A 20,053-nucleotide genomic window follows, 5' to 3' on the forward strand; every position below is an offset into this window, starting at 1 on the left:
TCAATGTTGTAAGTTACTGGAGGCACAGTGTATATGCTGGTGGTTAACGTACAGTAGGTGTTTTAGATGTTTTGTTCTTTCCATGCAAAGTGTTGGATAGACAGACCAGTATCACTTCTCTCGTTTCTTTCTAAAATTCTTGAACACATTATCTATAATCAGATATCTCTCACAGATCAAGATCCCAACCAGTCTGGCTTTAAAGCAGCTCATTCCAAAGAGACAGCCCTTTTGGATGTCTCTGAGAAACTACATGCTGTTATATCAGCCAAACTGTCATCCGTCCTCATCCTCCTTGACTTTTTAGCAGGGTTTGATACGGTAAACCACAAGACTCTTTTGTCCACCCTCAGGAGTCTCGGGATTTGTGGATCAACATGGGAATGGTTTGCATCCTCCCTGGAAGGATGTTCATATCAGGTAACATGGAGGGGAGTGACCTCTGCTCCATGCAGACTCTCCACTAGTGTCCCATAGTACTTGGTCCTCTTCTTTGGCTTCTTGGCTCTACTTCTTATAAAGGCAGAGAAAAGCCCGTCTTCCTCCCCCATCCTGACTACATTTTACAGAGAGACCATTGAGAGCATTCTGAGGTCCCTTTTACGGTCTCCCACGTTACGAACCGGGGACAGGGGGGAAGAAAGGTAAAACGGAGCAGTTAACTGTCTGGTTTGGGAACTGCACCATCTAGGATTGCAAGGCTGAGAAGATCATTGGTGTCTCTCTTAACTCTATCATGGACATTTACACCACACACAGCATCCGCAAAGCCAACAGAATTGTGGATGTCCCAACACACCACTCTTCCCCCTCCTGCTATCTGAAAAAAGGTACCGGAGCATTAGGGCCCTCATGACCAGACTGTATAACAGTTTCCTTCCACAAGCCATAAATATCAGGCTCCTTAATAACTGAACTGAATAGTTATATTTGGTAATTAGTTAATAGATGTTTTGCACAATACATCACAATACTTCATGTAACTGCTGCTATGATACTGATGTGTTCATTCCAGTATTTCTGCACATGTACTATTGATGGAACAAACCGTATTTACACCGGTCTGTGCTGTTTTTGTGTCTTGTCTTTTGTGTATTGTCTTTTGTGTAATGTCTTGTATTGTTTGTTTGCACTGTCTTTTGTCCTGTCCTTTTGTCTTGTACAAAAGGCTACAGCATGGGGAAGAGCTTTTTCACACAGAGCCCCACAGTTATGGAACAGTTATTGTTTGGGACTCAGACAGAGTCTCAGTATTTAAGTCCAGTCTAAAACACATTTGTTTAGCTTTTTTATGAATATAATTTTTGTAGGTAAAGGAGCAGATCTGGAAGGTTCATGGACATAGAGTGTTTGGTGAACTGGGATGTCTAGATGCATATCATGGATGTAGTGCCCTGACTGTTTATAGTGCTCTGAACTTTGCTGTCATGCCAACTGAACTGAGTGAGCAGGACCCACTACACTTCAATTGATTCCTGTATCATTCTATACTTAAAAAATGTGGACAAGAAACAAAACAAATGAAACCCCTAAAGAACAACTCACTTAAAACTATTATTAATTTCACTACAAGACAAGTACCAATTTTTATACATTAATACACTTTCGCCCTGCAAGCAGAGTCCCGGGGAGAGTTCAAATAAACATAGAAGCGAGAAGGTCCATAAAATGCTAAACACAATCAAATGCTGCATTATTCCAATCCTGTTCCATTCACATCCTATTAAATTTCTTATTGTTTGATAAAGCACAAATGGAATGTTTGATGACAAAACATTCAGCTGGCTGGAGTCTGGATTGCTAGCAAACATTTAGAGACGCACAATTGTTCTTTGTTTATTGCATTCCCTATATAATATTACTATATTAAATATATAAAACATGTTTTTGCTCTCTGTTGGATTTTAAGACATTCAAGAGAAGAAAATCTATGGATAGTGAATATGCCAAATGCAACACACTGTCCTTCATTCAGTTTGACATGCAAGTCTTCAAATGTCACAGTGTGTGCATGTCTACTGGGTCTCTAAAGATTATTAATTTCATTTAAATCAAAGTGACATCATGCTCACAGTTGCCATAGGTAATAGCAGTGATTGGAACTGTATTCCATTCCATGTGCAGTGAATGGAATGGAATACAGTTCCAATCACTGCTATTACCTATTACCTACCTTTTCTTATCACTACAGTCGTAAAACACATTTCACTACATGTCATACCATGTATGTTTGTGTATGTGACTAATACAATTTGAATTTTAAAATTTTAATAAAATTTGAATTTTAATCTAAATACATAATACTGGCAGAATTAATGACACTAAATAACTGCATTAAGCATTGTATTTACTTTACTGTAACCTTGATTAGCAATTTAATTGCAAAATTCTATACAACATTTACTGAATGATTCAGCTAAATAAAATGAAACTATAAAACATATGGAAAAGAAGAGACAGAAAATATAAAAATGAAAAATGGTAAACCGAGATTTATTTTTAAAAGGCAGCACCAACTAAAAACTATACTTAATTTGTTAATACAAACAAACAGTTTTTCAATTACAGTTGTAAATTTCAAGTATTGTATAACACATAACTAATTAGCTTTTTAATATACTTTTAATAAACATCTTGACACTGTTAGTACTGTTGCCTTATTAATACAAAATGCACAATTTATCAGTAGGATTATAAAAATACTTTAGTCCAATCAGTAATCCAAAAAAGGAGAGAGACTTTGAGAATTATGCAAACTAATAAATATGAAAATATCCATTATTATAATTATAAATCACTATAATACACAGTGGCAAGATGCATCAGCCCTTCAAACTAGAGCAAAAGACTTCACTTAATTTAGTTGTTCAAAGGAAGCAGTTTTTTTTAAATGAACTTAAACTGATATTTTCAAACATAAAGAGAAAGTTCTGACTCCTTTCAGATTTGAGATGATCAAGTGTCTAGTACTGACTGTTTTAGACAAAGAGACCTTAAAAGGCAAAACTGAACATATACAAAAACAATCCATTTCTGGGACAAGTGAACATATTCTCTTCTGATTTACATAAATAATATTTCTTCAGTGTTCTACATCATAAATACCCACATTTTTTAAGTGGACTGTAGCTTTTTTAAACAGGAGAACATGTATTATAATTTAGTACAAAAATGGGAACTAACTCTGGCTGTGCTGATGTAAACCAAGTAGGGAGCTCTTAATGACCAATTTCCACTCTAGGACTATTACGTTCTTCAGAAGAGTGGACACATGGGGTTGACTGTGACAGACTTCTGAAAAACTCTCCCTGTCTTCTTGGAGACTACAATACCCCAGCTAGCCTTGGTCCTGTTTCTAGGTTGATTTTAATGCATCGCCTGAAAAATACAATAAACTGAGATTAGAGGTTGAATAATCATACAGTCTGCTATTTTTAACAGAATACCACAATATCGATGCTGTGAAGATATTGTAGTCATCCATACTGGTGCTTTAAAAAATTTCAGCCCTTAATATACAAGGAAAACTCAGGCATAATAGAGAAGTAATGCACATTACGGGTTGTAGTGAGTGATTGATCATTCGACTTGAGCTCCTGGAGTGTGGCATCTTCATTTGTGGCCACTTTCAGTTGCTTGCAGATTTCCTTCCCCAGAGCGTCAGTTGCTGCTGGTGCACACACTCACTTGGTCTCACTTGGCCCCTTTGTTTCAGTCATTGTGAATGCTCTAGATAGGGCATCTGCTATGTACATGTCCTTTCCAGGAGTGTATTTAACGTGCAGGTCATAGCGCTGGAGCTGTAGCATTCTTTTCAGTCGTGCAGGTGCTGCCCCTAGCGGTTTTGTAGCTTCCAACGGCTTGTGGTAAGACTGGACTACCACCGGCACTCCAAATACACATTGGTGCAATTTTGTGCTGCAAAAAAGTGCTACAGCAAGAAGCTCTTTTCAATCTGAGCATAGTTGTGTTCTGCCTCAGTCAAAGCTCAAGACGTGTACGCAACCGGCTGCCCCTCTTGCAGCAGACATGCTCCTAAGCCATCTTTGGATGCATCTGCTTGTAAGACACTGCTTTGTGGAGTCGAAAAACCTCAGTATTGGAGCTTTGGTAAGGGCCCTCTTGAGTGTGCTTAGTGCATTGTCATGCCAAACCTAATGCATGTACTTTCTAAGTACCGCCTTCAGTGGTGCTGTCATGGATGCTTCGTTAGGAATGTACTGTGACAGGTATCATGCCAAAGAGCCACTGGTGGTGGCAAGTTCACAATCTTTGTAGTATTGTAGCTTTTCTAGGTTGAACTTTATGTTCATCTGTCTTGCCCTCTGCATTACATCTTGCAGGACCATAATATACTCTGTTTCATCAGCTGCAGCAATTATCATGTCCTCTGCTATCACATGAACTCTACTTCTAATGTCACCAAATGCCTCACAATTCTTTTGTTGGAATACTTCACTGGCCGACTTTATGCCAAAAGGTAGGCACTTGAACCTGTAGCGACCCCATGGCATGCTGAATGTACACAGAAGTGATGATGGTTTACCAAGCTTGATTTGCCAGTAGCCATCCTTCTCATCAAGTATGGTGAACAACTTTTTACCTGCTAGTTTACTTTGCACATCAGTGGGAGTTGGTATGGAATAATGCTGGCTTTTTACGTCTTTGTTCAGCTTACGTGGATCAAGACACCGGTGCCTGAGAGCACCAGACTTTTTTCCGTTATAACCAGGCTACTGACCCACTCTGTCGGTTCAGTTACCAGGCTAATGACATCAGCTTCTTCAGATTTTGATTTGCACATTTGACAAAGTGATTAACCTTGCCACAGGCTCTACATTTTGCTCCATAAGCGGAACATGCTTTTGGCCCATGTGTTGTTCCACATCTGTTACATACTTTCACTACACACTGATTTTCTTTCTTGTGCTGCATGTGACTTGATTTGTTTTTTTCTGTGTGATACTGTTTTTGTGGCCTCTGCAGCAATGTGCACATCACTTTCCTTTTTTTGTGATCATTATCTGCATTTGCTCTTTGATCATTTCAGCTGCCCTGCAGGTGTCAATTGCACTGGCTAGTGTTAGCTTTGATTCTCTCAACAGCTTGTCTTTTACTCGTTTATCTGTGATGCTAAAGGCAATCTTGTATCTGATCATGTCTTCTTCAGATGCACCAAACTCGCTGTCTTTGCTCTTTTGTCTTATTTCGGGAACAAGCATCAATTGACATTCCATCTTGCATTACATGAGTTCAAAACTGATGTCTCTCAAATATGAGATTTTTCTTAGCTGGGCAATATCCCCTGAATGCATCCAAAATGTCTTTTATGTCTGTATCACCGTCATTAGTGACTTCTAGTGTATTATACACTTCTAGTGCTTCTTCCCCAAGTGCATGTAACAGTATGGCCACTTGAACTTTTTGTCTTTTTTTTCAACCTCTGCTGCTGTCATGTATAACACATACCTCTGTTCCCATCTTCAACAATTTTTACTGATATTTCCAGTCAGTTTGAACGGAGTTGGCGACTTAAACTGTTCCATTTTTCTGTCCTCTTCGATGACTGTGGGGTTTTTTTTCACACTTCTCTTTAGTCTGTCTTTTCTCAAGATGAAACTAGACTCGTGACCATTCTGACACCATGTTATGTCCTTTGACTGCGTGCGGGTATTGATTAAGGAGGTGTCATCTTTCAAGTAAACAAGTCATCACTTTATTTAAGACAAATTGTGGTTACAGCAGACAGCATGTACAATCATCCAACTCAACTGCTTAACTCCTGTAAACATACCACTAAATGTGTAGTTACATTTACAAAGATATAACAATGTATATATGCGCACACACACACACACACACACACACACACACACACACACACACAGCTGCATATACTACACACTGCTACCAAAATATTTGGTTTCCTGCTTAAATACTAGCTTTGACACAGATTGTTAAACAAAAAATGTTCCACACCTTGTGTTTAATTTTGCCTTGTTATTTTGCTGCTCATAATACTGCAAAGTTTTTTGGATCCTTTCATGTCTATATATTTAGTAATTAAAATCGCAGTTATCATTTATTTTGCAAGATCAAATTTATGATCCAGAGGGTGGATTTATGTAAAAAAGGATTACATTCAATCCAATGAGAAAAACAATCCAAACAATTTAATCCAAAGACAGGGTAAAAAAGAAAGTTACAATTTCAATAACAAGAAAGATATATATATATTCAATAACAAGAAAGATACATAGTAGTACATAGTCTACATAGTAAACAAATCCAAATCAAGGTCAAACACAATGGCAAACAAAAAATCAAGCCCTTATAGTAATGTTTATAAATGCAACAGAAAGTGCAATATCAGGTAAATAAGGTTAATGAATGTATACATTAGTCAGCCTCAGTAACTTGCTAAGTTCCATAGGATGCATAAAAATATTGTTTATAAAAATATTGTTTAAACCAAAGCTGTGCAGATTTCCTTACAAATACTCAACTCTCACCTTCTTCCTCCTGCTCTTCCTCTCTGTTCTTCATGCTGCTCTATTTTTTCCCAAACACTATAGGTAACCTGAAGCCTATTTTATGCTCTAGAGACAAGATTGTAGTGTTTTGAGTTTAAACACTTGTAAAACGTGAGTGAGACCTGTTTGTAATTTGGTTGTGGCCTTATGAAGGCCAGTCTTTTCCGGCTGAACAAAATATGCAAAATGATTTGTGCTTCTGCAAAAATTTGATTTAAAAATTTTTATTGAGTGAAAATAACGAGGTTGTGCTTAGAGTTTAGAAGTCTGGATGAGCTTTGAGTTTTCAGATTTGTGTGCATAGTTTCAGTTTTTGTGTACACAATGGAGAAAAAAATGAATATGCTTAATAATTTTTATTTTATCTTTTTCAGTAAATCACAGACATATGGACAGGTTCATGCAGACAGCTGCATCCTGTTCAACTGAGCAAGCAACTGAGTTTACAGACAGCATTTTGAAAATGATTGTCACAGACATGTACCCAATTTCCATGTTGGAGGATGAGGGTTTTCAGAGGATAATTTCTACTTTCAATCCTAGGTACACACCTCATTCACGAATGTACTTCATGAAAATTATGGAGAAAAAATTTGAAGAAATTAAAGGCAATCCGAATAAATCCCTTAAGGGCACTGACAGAATTGAACCCACAACCGACATTTGGAGAGACACACAGCTGCAAATACTGCAGAGATGCTTGGAGGTTATTGCCAAGTTTGACATTTCACCAGAGAAAGTCAAAGCTGTCGTCCATGACATCGGTGCAAATGTCAAGCTGCAGTGAAGATTTTGGCTAAAAATCATGGATAAGCATCAGTACATTGTACAGGTCACACCCTGCATTTGTGGAATTCAAAGGTAGAGCATCGTTTCTCAGTGACATACTGGGAACATCAGACTCCAGCACCACTGATGCAGAGGATGAGGAGCAGTAGATGACCAAAGCAGTGCAGAAGGAGGTCTTGATGTGCTGTATTTTGGAGAACATCCCCTGTCCAAGAAGAAGAATCTGCTGTTGTGGTGGAAAAACAATGAAGCACGCTATCTAATGCTGACAAGGATGACAGGAAGTCCTTAGTGTGTTTTCCAGAAACATTGACACCAACAACTTTTATGTGTATGGACTCTTGTTCTTGTTTTAAGTTACAATGTGCACTAATTTAATAAAAGCCCAACGCCTTCCAAGGTTCAAATAAATGTTTCTTCCTCATATCATCTCATCGAGTTTTTCCTTGCCACTATCACCCAAGGCTTACTCATGAGGGATGTTAGAGATAAATAGTAATTTATTTTTAAACTTTACAATTTTTATTCTGTTTCTATACTTATGTACAGCTGCTGTGAGACCAAATAAATGGTTAAAAGCACTGTACAGTGTGCTTTAACTCTCTATTTATAGCACACTGTAGAGTATGCTTTAACTCTCTTTATTTGAATATATTGTCTTCTGGTAAGGTAGGTTCCTGACTTTTGTGTACTATCTGCTTAACTCACTTTGTTCGAGAAGTGTGATTTGAATTTTGTTATATTCTATAGCATTGTTGATCTTATAGTGTTAATCATTGCTTAGTTGTTCTCTCAGCTGATTAATTAGAAGTAGTTTCAGTCTCCCTTTGTCACGGGCAGGGGAATAAAAACAAATCCAAATGCAGGATAGCTTAATGAAACCAGGATTTAATAAATAAAAAACACATAACACAAAAACTAAGACACCGACTAAACAAGACGAGGACAACAGACGACAACAGAAGATTTCGCGCTGCTCACAACAATCAGACACATGAGGAACAGGTGTGCAGATGCAAGCAGGAAGAGACAAGGGTGGACACGTGACACAAAACACTAACAAATGCACATGGCCATAGTCCAGGCTGAGTCCTGACACCCTTAAGGTGTGAATTGTGAGCAGGGCTTACTCATTTAAATTGAAGGTTCTCTAGGTTGTATGTATCCCTCTAACACATTGTAAATAAGTGTTTAGTACTGTTGGATATATTCTACCACACCACATTTTAAATCTCACTCTTGGATGACTGCAGATATGTGCCTCAAACCCACCTCTTACCATCACAGACGCTCTCGTCTATAGAGCAGAGGTCACATTTCCAGTAACCTCATCTACCGTCCTCTGTTGTGTAAGTCTCAAACAGTGCTGGTAGATGGGCTCTGGAATTGCCAGTGTGCTATAAGGCAACTCATCCTGTCTTGCAATCCTACCACCTGCCCATTGGATCCACTCCCTTCCACTATGCTCCAGACCATCTCTCAAGACCTTCTGCCCTTCATTACCACTATCATCAATATATCCATAGCATCTGGTCATGTACCAACTGCCTTCAAGAGGCAAGGGTTATTCCCATCCTAAAGAAACCTGCTCTGGATCCATCAGACCTCAGTAGCTACAGACCGGTATCAGTTCTCATTTTTTTCTAAAATTCTTGAATGCATTGTCTATAATCAACAGTCTGTCTATCTCTCACAGAACAACCTCCAAGATCCCAACCAGTTTGGCTTTAAAGCAGCTCATTCCACAGAGAAACTACATGCTGCTAGATCAGCCAAACTGTCATCCGTCCTCATCCTCCTTGACCTTTCAGCAGAGTTTGATATGGTAAACCACAAGACTCTCTTGTCCACCCTCAGGAGTCTTCGGATTTGTGGATCAGCATGGGAATGGTTTGCATCCTACCTGGATGGAAGCTCAAATCAGGTAACATGGAGGGGAGTGACCTCTGCTCCATGCAGATTCTCCACTGGTGTCCCACAAGGCTCAGTCTATGGTCTGCTTCTTTTCTCCCTGTATACTCACTCTCTTGGTGAATTTATTTCCTCACATGGGTTCTCTTACCACTGCTATGCTGATGATACACAACTTATTTTCTCTTTCCCACTCTCAGATGCCACAGCTTCTGATCGACTCTCAGCATGTCTGGCAGAAATATAATCATGGATGACAGCTCATCAGTTAAAGCTCAATCTTAGCAAAACTGAACTGCTGTTCATCCCAGGTGATTCATCCCCAGGTCATGATCTTACAATATCCCTGCATAATGATCTGATCTCCCCTTCAGTCACAGCTCGCAACCTTGGGGTAACCATGGACAATCAACTGTTCTTTTCCTCTCATGTTGCTAATGTGACTCGCTCATGTCGGCTCCTTCTCTACAACATTAGAAGTATTCAGCCATTTTTGTCCACACAGGCTGCTTAGGTACTTGTTAAATTTCTTGTTATTTTAAGACTGGACTACTGCAACACACTGCTGGCAGGTCTACCTATGAACGCAATCCGTCCTCTGCAAATTATCCAAAATGCAGCTGCACGGCTTGTTTTCAACCTGCCTAAGTTCTTGCATACCACCCCGCTGCCGCGATTCCTTCACTGGCTTCCAATAGCTGCATGCATCAGATTCAAACACTGATGCTTGCCTACAAAGACAAAAATGGTCCAGCTCCCTCTTACCTCAAAGCCCTCATCACTCCTCGCACTGCACCTTGCACCCTCAGATCTACCAGCACCGCTCGACTGATTCCACCATCTCTCAGGGTAAGAGGCAAGTATACAAGACTCTTTTCTGTTCTGGCACCAAGGTTGAGTCACAGTTGAGTCACTGGTTACAGTATTTTCAAATGACAGTTGAAGACCTACTTATTCATGAAACATTTCAACTAGCACTTCCTCCCTGTTTGTTGTACATGTATGTATGTAACCTAGTGAACCAGAGTTAATGTATCCAATGATAGAGACTTAAGCACTTTTGTACATCGCTCTGGATAAGGGCATCTGCCAAATGTAAATGTACATATAAATTGAATTGAAAAATGAATCGATAATCAATTGATAAAATAATCAATAGCTGCAGCCTTAGTTGCAGAACATGTACACCCTTTCATGGAAATGCTATTCCTTGGTGGCTGTGGCCTCTTTTGAATTTTTCATACACCATGCCAGAAAGTACAAATTCAGAAATGGTTTGAGGAGCACAAGAAGTTTGAGGTGTTTACTTTGCCTCCAAATTCCCCATATTTCGATTCAATCAAACGTTTGTGCAATGTGCTGAACAAACAAGTCTGATCCATGGAGGCCCCAACTCTCAATTTACAAAACTTAAATGAGCTGCTGCTAAGATCTTGGTGCCACTCCTTCAGTGGTCTAGTAGAATCCATGTCTTGATGGGTCAGGGGACCAATACAATATTAGGAAGGTGGCCTAAATGTTTCAGAAAATAACAACAACAACAAAAAAATAAATACAACTAACATGTAAAGTCAGTATATATTTGACCACACTTGTAAACAAAAACCATGGACATGGATGTGAAGACCTAAATGTGAGAAAGCAACCCCACTTTCACAACATTGAAGGAACTGAAGAATTATGATTAAAGACGGCAAATTTACTAAAAAAATTCCACTGCAGTTCAGGCCTGTTAACCGTAGTCACATAAAATGTCTAAAGTACATTTGATTACAGTAGATCACAGTGTGTTAGCTCATACACATTAAAATGAATCAATCAGAAACAAAAACACAACAGCACAAAACAATTGGTTAGAACAGTATTAAAACATGTCATCTGTGTGGCAAGTGTTGTCTTACATTGGAAAATATGTTGCTAAAAACGTATTTCTGTTTGATTAGCACATAGAGTGAAACAAACTAGTACACAGAAAGCCACGCACTGTCAGAAAAGTGGGATATATTCCCAGATCCAAAAGCAGGGATAGCTAAAAAAAAAAGATTTATGAACATTACAAAATGGAATCGCTGATCATATCAGGTGATTACACAGTGACATACCCACTAGATTTCTTGTCCATTTGGGCAAATTAAATAAATTATTTATTCTATCAGTTGCCCCTTCATGCTATGGTGTGGCACTACCAGTTTTTACACAGGAAAAATTGCTCTCAGAGAATAGGTCAGATATGTGTATAAACTTTCACAGACCTGACAGTGGGTTGTGTCATGGCTCTCTGTGTAGGTTTGTGTCTGCCACAGATACAGTACAGTTCATGCAGACAGGATGATTTGAAAGATGTTTTTATTTATTTATTTATTTATTTATTTATTTATTTATTTATTTATTATCTACTGTAACTCACAAATTGAAGAGAATAAATAGATAATAGACTGCAGTATAATTGACTAAATTAATTGACTAGAATAGAATTGAGCTGAAGAGAACAGACTAACACAACACCTGTAAGTTTCCAAAACCTTGTATCCTTTAAATGTACAAGGCAGGATGTTATAGTAATTTTTATTTCTGCAGTTGTTCTTTTCATTTACCAGTGCATGCATAAGTGTGCCTTACCTTTATCTGAGGTGTCTGGTGAGCTAAAATACATGAGACTTGACATGCCTGTCTGATAGCTGATATCAGACACCACTGCCTTCTGGCTATGGAGGACTGCAGACTCTGTCGGAGAAATGGGACACATTATGCTTAGTGACCTACAGTGATATTAGTATATGTTAAGACCTAATATTACACTTAATATCTAGGCAAATTATGGAGTTGTTAATCTTGAAGTATAGTATTGACTACTGAATATGAACTACAGTGAGACTAATAAAAAGGTGGAAAATATAGCTACATTTCCACATTCTGAATCTCTCTCTCTCTCTCTCTCTCTCTCTCTCTCTCTCTCTCTCTCTCTCTCTCTCTCTCTCTCTCTGTGTCTGATGCATTCTGAAGCCCTAGTTCTGTTTGGAATCTCATCAATGTTGGAATGCATCACTGCTGCTGTTACATGGGATTGCTGTGAATAGTGTATCAGAGGTACTTTTGGCTTTACAACTGCCATGGTAGGTTTTGCTTTCAGGTACCCATCATTTAACATTTGATGAAAATTGGACATTGGTTAGGCATGTAGTAATTTAGGACTAATAAATTTAGAATAATAATGTAAAATAACTGTTTTCCTGCAAAAAAAAAGCAGACTTGCATTATAGCATTAAATGACTTATTTGTGAAATGTACTCTTTGCAAACAGAGTAACCCTGATATACCCTGGTGTGCCACCTGGTTTCTGTGTTTTCAGCATTAATTCTGTCACTGCCTTTCTCAGAAAATGTTGTAATGGCTTAAACAAATGTTGGTCCTATTCTTAAAAAGAAAATCTGTAACATGATTGTCATATATAAATTCATTATACCAATATTAGCTGCTACTATAATATGGTGACTCACCCTACACTGGAATTGAAACCAGGTCCATGTATGAGAACCCTGAGCAAACAAACTGATAGAGGTGGTAACATAGAACCTACCCAGAGGCCCACCACTCGGTTTGGGCTCACCCAGGAGAGCATACTGAATGATGGGTTTCAGCAACCTCAGTAAGGCCTCTACCGCTTTTCCCCTATACTAGAAGTTTGGAATCTGAGAGCTGCAGGATTGGGGCCATAGAAAGGTGTAGCTTGAATCCCTCTTGGGGTTCTGAGTTCCACTGAGAATGCCTTTTGGCATATATGTCTTTTATAAAGGCGGTTAGCAGTCTGTCTAGAGTGCTAAAATTTTAGTGCTAAAATTTCAAGTGTTGAAGTGACAGAAAAAATTAGCAAAGACCAGATACAGAAAGATCCATGAAATCGTTCTCAGACATCCCTTGAAAACCACAATTCCCAGGAAGGGGTGGTGGTGGTGGTGGTGGTGGTGGGGGGGGGGGGTCCTGTGATACACTGGGCAGTTTTCCCCACACATTTCCATGCCTTGTAGTCTGCGGCTGTGCAGTTCCCATACCAGACTGTGATACAGCTGGTCAGGATGCTCTTGATCACACAGCAATAAAAGTTCACCAGGATGGCTGAAAAGAAGCAATGTCTCTTCGGTGTCTTCAAGAAGAACAGGTGGTGTCAGCACCACTTGATTATGGAATTAGTCATGCAGTCATGAGTGAAGTGGGAATATCGGAATGGGCTTAGCACACAGCCCTGTGGTACACCTGTGTTAAGGGTGATGGTGGCCTGACCTGACATGCTGAGGTCTGTTTGGTCAGAAAGTCCATAATCCAGTGACAGAGGGAGGTGTAGATGCCTATATCCCAATTTTGGTGATTAACTTGAAAGGGATGATGGTAGCTCAGTGGTTAAGGCATTTGACCACTGATCGGAAGGTCATGGGTTCAAATCCTCAGGCCCTTTAGCCAGGCCTGTAACCCTCAATTGCTCAGTTGTATAAATTAAAATAAAAATGTAAGTCACTCTGGATAAGATTGTCTGCTAAATGTATTAAATGTTGAGCAGTATTTGTGCATCCTCAGAGGAGACTGCATCCTCAGTGCTACAAGTACGCAAACTGATGTAAAACCAATGTGGTTGGAGGGTAGATTTTTAGATGTGCCAGGACCAGTACTCAAAGCACTTCGTGATGATGGGTATGAGTGCTACTGGGCGATAGTTGTTTAGGCACATCGGGTTGGAGTGTTTTGTAACGGGAACAATGGAGGTGAATTTGAAGCATGCTGGCACAGTCGCTAGGGTGAGGGACAGGTTAAAGATGTTCAGAAAAACCCTGCAAGTGGTTCTGCACCTGAAGGGCATCACAAGGTACTTATAATGGCCTGACAGAGTGATGAAATTCTTATTCCATTCGTCACCCTACTGGATGCAGATGAGATTGTAGGCAGTGCGTAGGCCCAGCTTTGTGACAACAGAAGGCTCCTGCAGCACCTTAAAGGTACAATTTATTATACGTTACACACTGCCTTATTTCTTCCAAAGAAGAACCTTACCAGCACCAAATAGGTGAAAAAACATTTATATATATATATAAAACCCAAGGGCAATGTCTTCTGAATGTAGCTGTTCATGGCCTTCTACCCCTGGCCTGACAGGGAGTTGGCCCTTATACTGTATGAACCATCAAAAGCTGGGCCTTATGTTTACTCCAAACCTCTTGGAGGTCCCAATATTTAGTGGTGACTTAAGACATGTTCGGAGCTGCATGTAAAGGTGGGTGGGAGACAGGTAGTGGTAAGAGTAGCTCAGTGGTTAACATGATGAAATGCAGGTTGGAATGTCATGGGTTCCATTAAGCTGCAACTTGCTGCGCAAGGCCTTAACCTTCAACCACTTAGTTGTATAAATACTGTATATAAGTTGGTTATTATAAGCCTCAAACCATTACCAAGCAGTCTATATGGGGATACACCCAAAGGAACACCATAACCAATTGCAGATCACTGGTAAGGAAAAGGGCAATCTGTTTAAAATGCTCGATTTGCAGCCCAAGTGGAAGTGTGCTTCACTGCAGCAGATGACCCAGGAAACTTTATTTCATTCTATTCTATTCTAAATCAAGGGGTAGGTGTAGCCACGGTCCATAAAAATTCTGACTCAATGATTGCTCTGATGTGACTGCTCCTTGGTGACTTTGAAGTATCAATCTCGAATAAAAACATTATTTTTGAAGACATACACATACACTCTGCTTGTAACATTGTTTTCTGTTGACAACTGGCAGTGCATTGTTTTTCAGGCCCACTGTTAACACTGATCCAACACAGTGTTGAAGGTTTTGTATTTTTTGCGAGTGTAGGTCACACCTTCAGTTCCTTCAAATGTGTCGAGTTATGGTGGAGCTGTTTGTTGAAGGTAAAAACTATGCAAGACTTCCAGAAGCCCTACTAAAAAGCCTCAGGTACAAGTCATGAAATAGTAGGAGCAAAGTGGTGATTATGGGAAAAACATCAATAGTAATGAAGCATTAACACTGTGCTGATTTTTTAATTTTCTTACACCTGTCAGTGGTGTGGCATGGAAAAACTGTAGAAGGGATGCCACTTCATCAAACCTGCACACACATCGCTATGGGCAATTTTGTTAGCCATTTAATTCACTAGTAGGAGAACATGCAAAGCTGCACACAGGACGTAACCTGATCTTAAAATCGGAACAGGAATCCTAAACTTGTAAGGTGGCACACATGGTGATACATGTATAGATAGATAAAAGCAACTTAAACAGTCTAAATCCACAGAACAACTGTGGGTATACCAAATGGTATTTGAGTATACCAAAGAGTATACTGAAGAACCAAAGACAATTTATGCTGTGTAAAAAGTATTGGGCGGCCACACAAATTACTGATCAGATTTAAGTTTCTGATTAACATTAATTCTTTAAAATAAGTGGGTTGCTAACAGTTGCCATTCACATTATTAGAACAATCTAATAATGAAGGACCCCCTTCCATGGAAACTCCTCTCAAGCATCATACCAGCTAAGCTGTGAAAATGGAAGGAAGGTCATCTGTACAAAGTGGAGACATGTACTGAGGTAGTATCCTCAATCTTGAGTTTTTCCATGTTAAGCAAGAGATAAACATGAATCAACATGGCTGTGCAAAGCAACTTTAGTAAACAAAGCAGCACCTATTACCTTGAATTTTGAATTATGCTTTATATACAGTACAAGTGCTTGCCTATCAATCAACATAAAAACATACTCGTTTTTTAAATTTAAAACACTGACTATTCCATTTGATGAGGCAGAGAATATACAGTATATCGCTCAGGACAGTTAGCGGACCAGATTGTTGCTAATAAAATACAAAAATGTAGTGCTTTGTAGTGCCAATACACAGAGATTGGAATATTCATTTCTCCTCTATCATAGCTGATATCTAGTTTGCAGAATCAACACACACACACACACACACACACACACACACACACACACACACACACACACGAAAACACACATATGTGTGGGTGCCAGAGGTTTGAGAATTAAGAATTATTTGGAAAGTAAATGGAAATTGAAAACAATCAAAATGTGATTAAATTGTGGAGTCAGCTTATTCAAAGTGTTTAACGAAAATAAGTTAAACTTTATAATAAATTATTTAACCTTTGAGCAATTATAGCCATTTTTCCCTCCAGGTAATGCAATGAAAAGCTCAGCTAAACCCCAAAAGGCCCAAACCACTAAAGTGGATGATCACAGAAATCTTTCGTCTTTGCTGAAAAACCTCTTCATAATATTTAGCATAAAGAAGTAGGAATATAATTGCAGGGCTGTCACGCATTTCGGTCTTTTGTCACGCTCTCCCGCCACACATCGTATTTCTCACGCAGAAAAACCTTTTTGACTATTTATCATATATTTAATAACTAGCAGTTCCCAAAATGTATCAGTCTGCACCGCTGTCTCTATGGAACCGGGCAGGAATGAGGTACGTCTCCAGGCAATCAAATCAGCCAATCAAAAAAAGAGGATACACAATAGCCAATCAAAAAATAGCACTATCTGGGTAAGATTTAACGCAACAACCAATGAAAAAAAAACATATTCATTAGAGAGGGTATTTTCTATGGTCGGTTTGAACAAAACCTCAACACGAAACAGCTTGTCTCTGGACGGGACATTGTCATCAAAAATGGCTGGGCTTGAGCTGAACTTTTTTAAATGGGAGCCAACTGATTCAAATGATAAAGGAGTCCAAAAAGGCAACAAACACTTACAATAAACAACACCAGTCATAATCTCTCTCTTTCTCTCTCTCTCTTTCTCTTTTTATACTGTCATTAAGAGAATAAGGCCATCATCTGAAAACATCACTGCTATCAGAACAGCAATGGAAAAGATCCTCTAGGATCAAAAACAAAAATTCATAAAATGAAACATATCACCCAGGTATAATTCAAGCCTGGCAAATGTTCATCTCTGCCTTCTTTTCAATTCTTTGACAGAGAAAAATATGGCTTCGCAAAACTTTTTCTGCCTCTTTTAGATGACATAAAAATCAGAGCATTATGGCATTGATATTAAGATAAAATGAGAAACACATTGTATGGAACAGTCTGCATTTTGACTGTTGACAGTCTTGCTTGTCATGTGCTGTGTGGATATGCAAAAAAATTTCTGCAAATAAAAGTTCTGTCATAATTGCTTTGTTGATAAAACAACCTCACAAAGTGTGTTCAATGAAAATGATGTTGAAAAGAGAGACGGAGACAATTATCAGCAGCATGTTGTGTTGAAAGATGAATTAAAGAAGACTCATGTTGGAATACCCTTGAATACTCTTATGTAAAAGAAAATTTAGGGGTTGACATAATGCATGATGTGCTGGAAGGTGTTGCACCTTTGGAAGTTAAACTTTTACTTCAACACTACATTTTTGAAGAAAAACTGTTGCCTGGAACAGTTGAAAGAAAGAATAACCAGCTATGATTATGAGTATTAAAATATAAAAAACAAACCTAGTGTCATCCTTAACTTGAAATCTGAAACAGCACGCACACAAACAGCCGCTCAGATGTGGTGTTCAATACAAAACTTGCCGTTCCTTCTAGGGGACATTGTTAACCCTGAAAGCATGCACTGGCAATTGTTCATTTTGTTGCGAGAGATATGCAGCATTATATTTGCTCCTGTAGTAAGCAAAGGCCTTGCAGTGTTTCTGAAACAGCTTATCATTGATCACAAGTTGTTCAAATAACTTTTTTTGAAACCTTATCCCAAAACACCACTTTATGATACATTATCCTAGTATGATGATTCAATTTGGACCTTTGTCAAAACTCTGTTGTATGAGGTTTGAATCTAAGCATAATCCCCTCAAATGACAAGCACATGCTGTTTGCAATTTCAGGAATATTTCCAAGACTCTTGCTTACAAAAATCAGGTGCAACACATGTATTGTTACAAGTTTGGGGACCCATTAGATCTTAAAATATGTGTACCAAATACATATAATGTATGTTCTTTGAAATATGTTGACCAAATAAGTGAAGAAATGAGCTCCTTTGCCGATGAAGCAACAGTCATGTGTCCAACACAGTAATTGTAGGTGGACATACTGTACATACAGAACAGGGAGCATCACTGGCTTGGTGTTGTCAGCTAGTTCTGAACAGGAAAGTGTTTTAATAAGTAAAAAGGTCTTAGTAAGTTATAGGGTGGAGCTGTGGGTTATGTTGCCTAATGAAATCGGACATCTTTTATACTGCCTAACTAGAACCAGAACACATCACTCTTATCCTATCACCACCGCATTCGCTCCCAGTCAAATTTTGTATTGATTATAAAATACTATTACTGACCTGTAAAGCACATAATGGTCTCATGCCACAGTACCTACTGTAAGTGATCTTTTTTTATAATCCCTTGGAAGTTGCCAAATTTGTTTTGAGCTGTGGAGTGGTTGGATGCGTTATGTCACAGTAAGCCCTCATGTCTGTCACCTTCTGGTTGTCTCTTTTAGTTATCCTGTCATAGCTAGTCTTGTTGGAGCCCCTGTCTGTAATTTGCACATAATGTACATTGACTTTAACCATCACATGATTACAATCATACCTAATGTCCCCCTCTTCCAGACCTACATCATTAATCCTGAAGCCCTTCCTCTGGTTGGAGTCTCATCGCCTAGTGTGCACTCTGCTGGGGATAGATCTGTATGGACCACCCATGACTCATGGAATTGCTGTAAATTGGGCTGCCTGGAGACTGCCGTGCCATGTTTGAACTACTGAACTAATTTTATACTTTAACATTTTTTTCTGTTTCTATACTTATGTAAAGCTGCTTTGAGATCATGTGAATTGTAAAAAGCACTATACAAATAAAATGAATTGAATTGAATCTGGGAGCCTCATGTAGAACACATGCAGTAGGTCTTTGTAATAGGCAATGAGGAAATAAAACACCAGGTAAAAAATGTCCAGACAAACACAAACTGTCCTGTATCTCAAACCAAAAAACAGTTAAGATCATTTCAAATCAGGCCTGATTTTTTATAACAGATTCATCCTAAAATTCTCCAGTAGCACAGAAATCCTAATAGGCATGGTGGGTCTCAAGTGTCCAAACAAACTTCAATTAACCAAGGAAAAAATGGCAGATTTCTGTGACATCTAGATGCCCCTATGTGAAATCTCTATCTTTTAACCCAATTAACCCTGATTTTGGAGAGCTGGGTCCTACTGATGACCAGCAGCTTCGGAAACCAATAGAGCTCTACAGTGGCTTGAGAAACCCCTTGAGACATTCATCTCCTTGGGAATGTCTATGGGATCCAGATTTCTGTCTGTCATGCAAACTGTTCTGACTGCAAAGGATTTACCTCAGTATTAAAGTATCAAAATTTTAATATTTCTTTTTACAATGATATGTTTGTCTATTTACATTTAAGTCTTTTAAAATGCTATGAAAAAAATCTCTGCAGTTTATAAATAGTTAATACAAAATTTTTGCTAAACCCCTTGACCTAAAGCTATAGTATATAGTATAAATATACTACAGTATATATACACAAGTATACACTTCAGTCACATCTTCATTCATTAATTTCAAATCCACGGTGGTACTCTACAGAAGCAAACTACAAAAAATATGTCACTGTCCTTCCATTTCTTCTCTACCAAGGTATAATTGGAAAAGGATATTGAGTGAATCTGAACAACAAATACAAAATGTAAACCTTTTAATGGCCAAATGTTTTTAGACACCTAACTATTATATCCATATATCTGTGTGCAGGGGAGGTTCAAGGTTTAGGAATTTGGA

At 38.6% G+C, this 20,053-nt stretch overlaps 1 protein-coding gene across 4 annotated transcripts in view; it reads right to left on the reverse strand.

The window, feature by feature from the left end:
• kaznb (kazrin, periplakin interacting protein b) overlaps nt 1-20,053 on the reverse strand; it is a 57,265-nt gene that overhangs the window by 12,969 nt on the left and 24,243 nt on the right. For 3 of the 4 annotated variants that reach the window (XM_027144037.2, XM_027144039.2, XM_027144038.2), the window contains one exon: nt 11,853-11,957. The exons of the other annotated variant lie outside the window; for it this stretch is intronic. In XM_027144037.2, coding sequence (XP_026999838.2) covers nt 11,853-11,957 — 105 coding nt within the window. The remainder of the gene's footprint in view (nt 1-11,852; nt 11,958-20,053) is intronic. 4 annotated transcript variants of the gene reach the window in all.

The sequence above is a fragment of the Tachysurus fulvidraco genome, chromosome 2 (genome assembly GCF_022655615.1).
Source record: "Tachysurus fulvidraco isolate hzauxx_2018 chromosome 2, HZAU_PFXX_2.0, whole genome shotgun sequence".
NCBI lineage: Eukaryota > Metazoa > Chordata > Actinopteri > Siluriformes > Bagridae > Tachysurus > Tachysurus fulvidraco.